This window comes from Lathyrus oleraceus, chromosome 6 (assembly GCF_024323335.1).
Source record: "Lathyrus oleraceus cultivar Zhongwan6 chromosome 6, CAAS_Psat_ZW6_1.0, whole genome shotgun sequence".
NCBI classification, from domain to species: domain Eukaryota; kingdom Viridiplantae; phylum Streptophyta; class Magnoliopsida; order Fabales; family Fabaceae; genus Lathyrus; species Lathyrus oleraceus.
The window spans coordinates 210,396,583-210,407,235 of record NC_066584.1 but is presented as its reverse complement, the minus strand read 5'-3'; the positions used below and the strand labels follow the sequence as shown (position 1 = coordinate 210,407,235).

The following is a 10,653-nucleotide window of genomic DNA, read 5'->3' as shown; positions in this document are numbered from 1 at the left end:
CATCCTGATACAATCCTGCATAATTATGTTTTTCCATTTCCACTCCAGCAGGAACACATTATCAGAAGCCATGGGATTGTATATGACATTCTGAAACAATCATGCATGATCATGTTCTTGAACTCCAGCAGGTACATAGGATATCTTATGTCTAACACATCACACATACCATCTTGTGAACTCTCTTTGTTTTACCAAAATTGATGTCGACACATAGAACCAACAATTTTAAAACAATTAAAAATAAGCCAGAAATATTTAATTCATAAAATATATCAAAATTAATCCAAAAAATGATTTGAATTCAAAATATGAAAGAGGAAAATATTTAAATATTTTTGGTGAAAGTCCCATATTTTTTGGATTAAAAGTGAAATTAATATGAATTAAACAAAATAAAGGAATTAAATGGAAAAACAGAAATAAAATAGAAATTAGAAAAAAACGAGGACCATCAGATCTCCCTCATTAATTGAGGTGGCATATTTGATGGCCAAGCGCGCGCTTCCCACCATACACATCAATCAACGCATCATAGGGATGGTAATCAAAAGGAAGGGTTCAGATTAACACGTAAACTCATGATCAGATGGTATGGGCAATGCCAAGACACCACCAGAGCCCTAGCTCCAGTCATCTTCTCCAGTGGACCTCACCAGACTTGTCCACCCTCAACCAATCAGTAAATGAAAAGTAAGGACACTATTTTAAAGAGAAAAGTCCCAAGATCACGAATCGGGCCTCAGTTTTGTCCAATTCCAAATATATTGAGAGATATGAGGAGTTGAATTTTGAGGTACACGGTCTGAGTTACTTCGATTTGACCTCAAACCAACTCAATCTTGTTGCCTACATTGGTAGGACTTCAGACATCCAATAAACAAAGAGAATGGTGGAGTATTCATAGAGAATCAAAGGCTTGAAGTTTCTGAAAATTCACCTTCGGGTAGCAGTGATTTGGCTTGATCTCAATGTGAATCCACTTGGTTCTTCCTCCTCTTGATTGCAGTGATCAAATGAGATGAACATGGCAATGAATCCTTGATTGGTAAGGCTTGGGCAATGTGTGTCCTTAATTCTGAAGCAATGCACTTCTATTTATAAGCTCATGAATTGATTTCCACACCTTTTGAATTTTTGGCCAAATTTAACAAATTGTGCATGGGCACATGGGCATTTAATTAGGACCAACCAATGATGCAATCCACTTCCAATTCGTGCACATTTGGTACTGAAGTCATCACATGGAAGCATGCAAAAAGAAATTATCAGAGTTCAAAATTTGCCAAAACAAACCCAATAAAGGAACCATGCACAAATCCCTCAGTTCTTGTCCAAATGAAGTGATCTTGGACTTTTTGGAAAGGTGACATCAAGGGGAACAACTTTGATGTTGAACACATTTCAATTTGGAGCATGGATAATGATGAACTTTGAGGTGTAAGTTGGAGAAATCCAACATGGTTGAAAATTTTCTAAGTACAAAGTCAAATGACCATTTCTTCCACCTTGAATAAATTTTTCTATGAGCTCCAAATGAAAATGGTTTCTTAACAAAAGTTGTATCTCTTTCATTCCCTTTAAATTTGGTCACAAATTTGACATCATTTGGATTTGGCATGAGGGAGTTATGCATTTTAGAAGTTGAGGAAAATTGCTTGTTCAATGATGATGACCCAAAATGACCTATAATGTTTCCTTATAGAACATGCCCTTGTAAGTTGAATTTGAAATTTATATAAGAAGAAAAGTTAGAGAATACATCATGAAATTCATCATGAAACTTGGTTGTACTTCATATCATAAACATTGAGCAAGTTATGGTCCTTGGAAGTTGACCTCCTAACTAGGGCACATACAAAATGACCTATATGCTTTCACCATAAAAATTGACTTCCAAAGAAAAATATTCTCTTGATTACAACATGAAATTTTTTTTAAATGTCATAAGGAGTAACTTTTATCTTGGAAGATTTTTCATATGACAAAATGTTTAGGAGATAGGGTCTAGGGAACTCCAATTTTGACCAATTGACTTTCTCTGGTCAAAATCTTTGAACCAACTTGCAATCTTGAATTTCTCTTGATCTTTGGGACTCATGTTGGACCCTATATGCATAATATGATTTAAAATAAATTATACCTTGATATATTTGACCAAATGTTGAAGAAACTTGTTGTGGAAGTCACACAAGATACCTAGATGAATTAGGGCTTCCAAGGCAAACAAGCTTCAACTCTTGATGATTCCTTGATCAAAATGAAAAATAATGAACATGGGGATCCATATATGATTATTAGAATCAATTTGAACTTTTCCTTGATTGATCTATTTCAATGAGGGTCTCAAACCCTAAAAATGGACTTGATAGGGCACAAATGGATGCACACACTACCTACAAAAGAAATAAAACTATGTTAGACATATTTTTGGTATTTTGGTTATTAAACAAATAAAACCAAAGTATGATACAATTAAATTGCTTGGTAATATCTCACAATTCAAACCCAATGAATGAGGGATAAAGAGGATATCAAGGTGTGGTCCTAAAACCAAATGCAAATGATGAGATAACATGATGGATCTTAAGGTCAAAATTGGGGTCTTACATATACCAAGGTGTGATCCCAAAGCCAATGCAAATAATGAGATAGCATGAGGGATCTTAGGGTCAAAATTAGGGTCTTACACTTCAGAGTAAATACTACATTCTGGCTGATCGTGAGCAGAGGAGAAAGATGGATCCCAAAAATGATGAAAGGATATTTCTTAGTTGCTCTACAAACAACAGAGCTTACATGGTTTTAACTCCAGAACCAAGTTCATGATGGAATCCATTAATATCGAGGTTGATGAGTCAATTATTATGAAGGAGAATGACGTCGATGAAGATGTTGGAACGTCATCTCAACATACTGATGCTTCAGAAAATATGGAAGACATTGAGTCCAACATTAAGCCAGCAAAGACTGAATCAAATAAACCTTAAAACAATAAAGGCCCCTCTATTAGAATTCAGAAAGATCATCCAAAGGAATTTATTATTGGAAATCTTAATGAAAGGATCACCACTAGAAGAACTAGGGAAGTTTAAAAGGAATGAAGTGTGGGACCTAGTTCCTAGGCCTTAAGGGATGAATTTTATTGGCACAAAATGGGTTTACAAGAACAAATCTGATGAAACTGGAATTGTAACCAGAAACAAGGCTAGGCTTGTTGCTCAAGGATACACTCAAATTGAAGGGGTTGATTTTGATGAGAATTTTGGACCTGTTGCTCATCTTGAATCCATAATATTACTCCTTGGAGTGACGTGCATGCTGAAATTCAAGTTATTCTAGATGGATGTGAAAAGTGTCTTCCTGAATGGGTACATAAATGAAGAAGTATATGTTGAACAACCCAATGGATTCATAGATCCTAGCTTTCCGTATCATGTTTTAAAACTGAAGAAAGCTCCTTATGGCCTAAAGCAAGCACTTAGGGCTTGGTATGAAAGGTTAGCGGAGTTTCTTGTCAATAATGGCTACAGGAAAGGGGGAACATAAAAGACCTTATTTGTTAAAGAAGAGCATGTTAAACTCATGATAGAACAAATATATGTTGATTTCATTGTGTTTGGAGGGATGTCGAACTAGATGGTTCAACATTTTGTAAAGCAACTACAATCTGAGTTTGAGGTGAGTCTTGTTGGTGATTTAACCTATTTTCTTGGTCTTCAAGTTAGACAAATGGATGATACTATCTTCATTACTCAAAGCAAGTATGCTTAGAATATAGTAAAGAATTTTGGCCTATAAAGTTCTAGTCACAAAAGGACACTTGCAGCAACTCACTTGTACAGGAGTATGATTGGTAGTCTTTTGTATCTTACAGCTAGAAGACCAGACATCACTTTTGCTGTAGGAGTTTGTGCTAGATATCAGGCTGAGCCTAAAATTAGTCACACTACTCAAGTGAAGAGGATCTTGAAATAGATCAATGGTACTAGTGAGTATGGCATATTGTATTCTCATAGTTCTAATTGCATGCTTGTAGAGTATTATGATACAGACTGGGCAGGCAATGATGATGGTAGAATTAGTATTTCTGGATGATGCTTCTTATTGGGAAACAATCTTATCTCGTGGTTCAGCAGGAAGCAAAACTCTGTGTTCCTGTCTACTGTTGAGGCTGAGTATATTGCAGTAGGAAACAGTTTCTCTCAATTGATTTGGATAAAATAAATGCTAAAGGAATATAATGTCAAGCAGGATGTCATGACATTATATTGTGAAAATCTAAGTGCAATCAATATATCCAAGAATCCCATTCAACATAGTAGGACAAATTATATCGATATTTGTCATCATTTTATTAGGGATCTGCATGTGGCCACTGAGAAGAACCTGGAAGATATATTTACTAAAGCTTTAGATGAAAATCAGTTTGAGAAGTTAATGGGAGAATTAGGAATTTGCATGTTTGAAGAGTTATAGCAATACTAAAGTAGATGTGTGCAATCAATATTTTATCTTCCCTCCATTTAGTGGTGAACGAAACTCCAGGAAAATCATTACAAACGTTCCTTATTTTTTTTCCAACATGCCATCGTCTCTCTCTTACCTACTCCATTGATTCTATTCTCTCTACCTTCAGTAAATTGTTCATCATTGTTCTCGTTTACTTTCATCTCTCTACATTCAATCACAACTCAAAACTTGTCATAAAGATGTCTAAAAATTCTGGCTCAACACCAAGCAAAATCACCATAGATCAATCGCCCCCTAGGATTGCATGTGCTAATGTGGATCATTCAAATGTTTTAACTGATGTCGTTCCTCTCACCATTGCTCTAGGATACATTCCTACTAAAAGGAGGGCAAAAACACCTACTGTGAAAAAGGCTAGGCCTAAATGTAAGTAAATCTTCTAACCCCTCTCGGTCAGTTCGAATTCCTTCTAGTGAGATTAGGAATATGGAGCCCTCTATTTTTGTCAAGAAGCCTCACTCTATGAATAACTTATATCTTGATATTATTAAAACCACTGATGTTGAACCTGAAGTTGTTGCATCTACAAAAGGTTATGTTGTTCCAAAAGTAGTGGGTAGTGTTGAATCATTTGGAAAAATCTTACTTTGTTGTAAGTCTAGATAACCCTAGATATGATAAGACCCTAGGTAAATCTAGTATGAATGTTGCTGAAAAAGACACTATTGATAAAATAATTTGTGTGTTAATTTCTCAAATTTTGGGTATTTAACCTAAGTATGATGTTGTTTCAGATGTCACTACATCCTTGGCCCAAACTGATCATCATATTGAAACCCCACTTGAAAAATCTGATGGAAAGTCTGATTGTGAGTCTGTTCCAATTAAGTCCCCTGAAAAATATGAAGAGAAAGATGATTCTGATAGTATGTATGTTGATATGTCTGACAAAGAAGAAAAATCTGGTGTGAAGAAGGATCAATCTACATCCATTATAAATATAGATGATCAGGACTCTGATGATGAGCCCATTGGTAAGAGAATGGCTCCAGGGATGGCTAAGAGGTTAAAGAGTAGAAAAGGGAAAGTTGTTGAGTCTACAAGCAAGCCTCCCAAGGCTCCCAAGAAAAGTAAAAGTGTTGGTCCTACTAAAGGGTGGAGCAAGGTTGTAACTCTTACCATGAAGAAAAGCTCTTTGAAGAGGAAGAAAGTCCCCTCTAGTTCTAGTGACTCTGAGTATGATATCGAACAGAATGTTCAAGACATCATGCCTCTAAAGAAAGTTGTTGGGAAACAGTTCCATGCTAATGTACCTGAAGTTCCCATTGATAATATCTCTTTTCACTATGTTGAGAATGTTGAAAAATGGAAGTTTGTGTACCAACGGAGGTTGGCTTTAGAAAGGGAACTTGGGAAGGATGCCCTTGAATGTAAGGAAGTAGTAAGTCTTATTGAGAATGTTAGGTTAATGAAAAGTGTGGCTAGTTTTGGCAAGTGTTATAAGATACTTGTAAAAGAGTTCATTATGAATATTTCTAAGGATTGTGATAACAAGAGGAGTAAGAAGTTCAGAAAGGTGTATGTGAGAGCAAAGTGTGTGGAATTTTCTCCATAAATCATTAACAGGTTCATGGGCAGAAGTGACGAGGAATAAGATGAAGTGGAGGTATATGATAATATCGTTTGCAAAGAAATAATTGCCATATAGGTGTCACAATGGCCAAGAAAGGGCAAGCTATCAACTAACAAATTGAGTGTGAAGTACGATGTGCTTCATAGGATAGGAGCTGTCAATTAGGTTTCTACAAATCATACCCTGAAGCATAGCTACAGGTTTGGGTAAATTCATTTACATTGTTGGAACCAAAACCAAGTTTGATATTGGGTCTTATGTCTTTGAGAAAACCCTGAAGCATCCTAGTACTTTTGCTGTGAAAATGCCTATTACTTTTCCCTCTCTAATTTGTGGAATAGTTATGAGTCAGCACTCTGGGGTCTTGATCAATTCTGATGCAACAAGTAAGAGGGAATCTTCTATATCCTCGCATTATAGGTTATTTGTAGGTACACATGTCCCGGACATTGTTATGACATCTGGAAAGAAATATATTACCTCTACTTCTAGGACAAGAATCATTGCTGAATTAAAAGACACATGCAAAACCTTGGATGAAACCATCAAAGCTTGTACTGAAAAGAAGAGCATGCTTGAGATCTTGATAAATGCTTTGTCTGAAGAAGATGCTGAGGGAAACCTGGATGGTGATCAGGAGGAGTATAAGGAAGTTGAAGAAGATTTTGATGCAAGTGATGATGATGTTGCAGAGACAGCCACCGGTAATGGCGACTGATGTGATTTATTCTCTTTGTTCTTTTTCTTTTTTTTTCTGCTTCATTTGTGGGTTATGCCCTGGAAAATTTGTGCACCATGTGTGCCTTTATTTTTTCTGTAATATGATCTGCTACATCTGATATTTTTTCTACTCCTAATGAATGTTTTTCCTGTTTTTGTCAATTTTTTGGCTAAAAAGGGGGAGTAGTGGTGTGGTTTTTTGGTATTTTGCCCTCTCTTTTCTTTTTGCCCCTTGAAGGGGAGTACTAACGGAAGGGGAGTAGTTATTGCCTCTGTTACGCTATTTAGAGGGAGCTTATGTGTTTTATCTTCTAGATTAATGATGACGTGCTTACTTAGTGATAGTTCAATTGTGTTCTTTGGTTGCTGTGGAGTCCTACCAAATGTCTTAACATCCTGTCTGGGAGAATTTATTTTTCTGTACAAAAAGTTTGTGTTGTGAGAGTTTATTTTTCTATGATGTGACATTCTCTGTGAGGCCAGTTTTACTTGTTCTGTTGCATATGCCTCTGATGTATCTTGAGTTTATTAGTTTTTATAAGATATGTTTTGCAAAGGTTATTTTAGCCAAAATTTGCCAGAGGGGGAGTTCATAAGATTGTTTGTTTTTTGATTGGCAATTTTTTTTTAAAACAAGTGAAATAGATAGATGTTGGACAAAATATCTTGACATGCTTGTACGACATCGTGGTGTGCTATGGTTCTACATCCTTGGAAGATTTGTTTAAGATTAGTCAAGATTCTTTGAAGATTTGATTCACGTATTTTATGGTCCAAGAATCGTTTGTTTTAGAAGTAAAGGTAGGCTTAAGCTTTGCCCTATTTCCTAAGAAAGGATGTCAAAACATTTAAGAAGACATCAAATTTGATTTGATTTGATTTGATTTTGCAGAATATTGTGCAGTAGTCTGATTTGATTTGATTAGATCTGCTGTTTATTTAGCCTGAAGCCCATGCTATTTTGGGGCTATTTAAAGGACGATATAAACCTAAGAAAGCAACCAAGTAGCATATGAGATAGTCTTTGTTAGGGTTTAGTTTGTTCATTGTTATTTGTGAGCCATTCTCGTATCACTTAGATGCTTGAACTGAACTGAGTTTTTGAGTTGTAATTGTGAATCACTCATGAGATTTTAAGCAAGAGTGGGTTATGTTTCATTGGAAGTGTGTCTTCTGTTTATTGTTAGAAGTTGTTATCACTGGTGTGTGATTGAAGGGAAGTGAGAAGGGTCTTATATCTAGGAGGGTCTTAGATAGAAATTCCAATGGTAGTGATTAGGTGAGAAGTTTGTAAAACTAAAGGTTATTTAGAACTTCAAACTAATACTATTATAGTGGATTTACTTCCTGGGTTGGATGCCCCCAGAGTTTAGTGACGTTGCACCGAACTGGGTTAACAATTGAACTGTGTTATTTACTTCCTGTTATTCACTTTAACACTTTAATTGTTTGTGATGTGATAATGTCCTGATCCTAGGGTCGTGACATCATCTATGACATTTGTTATATGCGTACCAGAATTTTACATACTATAATAGGAACTCAGATGGGAAAAATTAATTCAATCATCGTCTTCAGAAGCAAAGTATTGTGACTTTGAAGACCTATGGATAGTAGCATGTGTTGGATTCAATAGGAATATGAATAGTCTATTTCATTTCCATTTTTTCCTTTATCAGTTTTCAATAATCTCCTCTTATAGGAATTATTTCTTTAACTACTGTTGCCCATTTATGGGTCAAATTCTTAATAAATAAAGTTTCGTTTATCGAGCCTTATTCTCTGTCTTTCATTCTTTCAGATTTATTACCAAGTGTTAATTATTTTTGAATAATGCATTGAAACATCAGGTATAATAAAAAAAATCCAAAACATATTTTACTTTGATTTCGAAACTTTGAAGGGACCGTAGTCTTCCGGCAATACATCCGAAGAAAGACACGGGGTCTCTAATCAACAGTCACAACTTAAGCAGGACGGAAGTTTCTTCCCTTCAAGTCATATGACACATTCCTATATATCAAGAGTACCATGGCCCATTCCATGGACATATCAGAGTCTCAAAATTCCGGAGAGTTGAAATGTTACAGAAACATCGGTTCCCATAATTTCACACATTCATCATACATATCATAAAAGAGGCATTAGCCCAAATAATACATCATGCATAAAACACATACATCAATTCAAAGCATGCATCCAAATAAACATGCATACATAATATAATCAAAGGATTCATGATTGCTTAGAAGTCTAATTCCCAGCTATACCGGTATAATTCTCCAAGTAGGAATGCTTATTGGCCTCCCTAGTAAGTAAATATCTCCATAAATCCTTTTAAAAAAGGATTTCCCTAGCAAACTCACTCCAAGTGAGTCCTCAAGAAAATCTACCCTGTAGCAGGTCATCCGAAATATTCATTACCAACTAGTGAGCAGGTTTTCACCTCTCTTATCCCTAGCTTATCAGCTTATGCCTCACCCAGGGTTAAGCCCCGTCAAGAATGATTTGAGTCCCATTAGACAGATTGAGTTCCAACATATTAAGATATTTTTAGTTTCATTTGAGTTCCACTAGAGTCCTACCTGAGTCCCATGAAGAGTGATCGAGGATTACTTGAGTCCTACCTAAGTCCCATTAACAATGATCAAGAATCACTAAAGTCCTACCTAAGTCCCACGAAGAGTGTTCGAGGATCACTAGAGTCCTAACGGAGTCCCATAAAGAGTGATCGAGGATCACTAGAGTCCCACCAGAGTTCCAACGAGAGTGATCGGGGTATCACTAGAGTCCTTCCCAAGAGGGTGATTAGAGCATCACCAGGGTCCTACACGGGTTTCACTAAGAAGGATTGAAACCTATCAAGCATTTGGGTTCCATAAATGTGTTGCATGGATTTCCCAAGGAATGGTCCAGAGATAGGAGTTCTACCAAGGGTATCATCCGAGTTCGATCTAATTGGTTATGTGAATTTCACAAGGATTCCACTAAAGGTTGGTTTGAATACCAACAGAGCACCAGAAGTATCGAGTCCTTACTAACCCCCAAAGTCTACTAAAAGTAAACAAATTGAATGGTATGAAAATGGCATTAAAAGTAAACAAATTGAATGGTATGAATAATGACAAATGAAATAAGACTTAAAATTAAAGTGCACAAAAGTAAATGGCTTGAAATTAAATGTTAGTTTTTAGTTGATTAGAAGTTAGTATTGCTTTTGCTTTTGCTTTGTTAAAGTTATTCTTTGGAGAACACTCAACCCACTTATCACAAGCATGGATCCTTGAACCAAGATATCTTCCAAAGGAAATAAAAAATGCCAAGTTTCCACACAATACCATGAAACAGGGGAGACTCACAATCTCATTTACTAGAATGTTATGCCTTTTGTTTCAACAATTTAGTGTTATGTTAAGCAATCGTAATTGGACTTATGTAGAAGTCACAACTATTTGAGGTCGGGCAATAAGAATTTTAGTGTTAATGCATGTTAGAGACATGGTATTATGAACCATGCTCCTAAAATATACCACACTTAAAAAAATATGCACAAGGGGTGGACCTAATCTCATCCACACTTATGTTGATTTTATAATCAACTAGCCTTAGGATATGGAGATATCATAGGTCCATGACATTTATGAATAGAGAAGGGGAATGAGATGAAGAGGGAGGGGAAATGAAATCAACACAAATTGGTCAAATGAGGACTTTTATCAAATTAAAATCATTCATTCATTTTGGGAGATGAAATGTACATTTCATCAATCCCATAAATCCAATGATTTTAACTCAACAAAGTCAAATTAAGCTTGACCAAGGCCCAA

General features: G+C 35.8%; 1 protein-coding gene across 1 annotated transcript; it reads left to right on the top strand.

Moving 5' to 3' along the window:
* The first annotated feature begins 4,712 nt into the window (after nt 1-4,712).
* Nucleotides 4,713-6,824, top strand: LOC127094811 (uncharacterized). Its single transcript, XM_051033588.1, has 4 exons — nt 4,713-4,899; nt 5,048-5,125; nt 5,268-6,066; nt 6,296-6,824. The coding sequence occupies exons 1-4, from the start codon at nt 4,713-4,715 to the stop codon at nt 6,822-6,824; spliced, it is 1,593 nt and encodes a 530-aa protein (XP_050889545.1).
* The last annotated feature ends 3,829 nt before the right edge of the window (nt 6,825-10,653 follow it).

Bases quoted from the DNA above. Each gene is read 5' to 3' on its own strand.
- LOC127094811 (XM_051033588.1), top strand. From the start codon at position 4,713: ATGTCTAAAAATTCTGGCTCAACACCAAGCAAAATCACCATAGATCAA. The intron at 4,900-5,047 runs GTAAGTAAATCT...TTGAACCTGAAG, and splicing joins GAAAAAGGCTAGGCCTAAAT to TTGTTGCATCTACAAAAGGT. The intron at 6,067-6,295 runs GTGTGTGGAATT...CATACCCTGAAG, and splicing joins AAGGTGTATGTGAGAGCAAA to CATAGCTACAGGTTTGGGTA.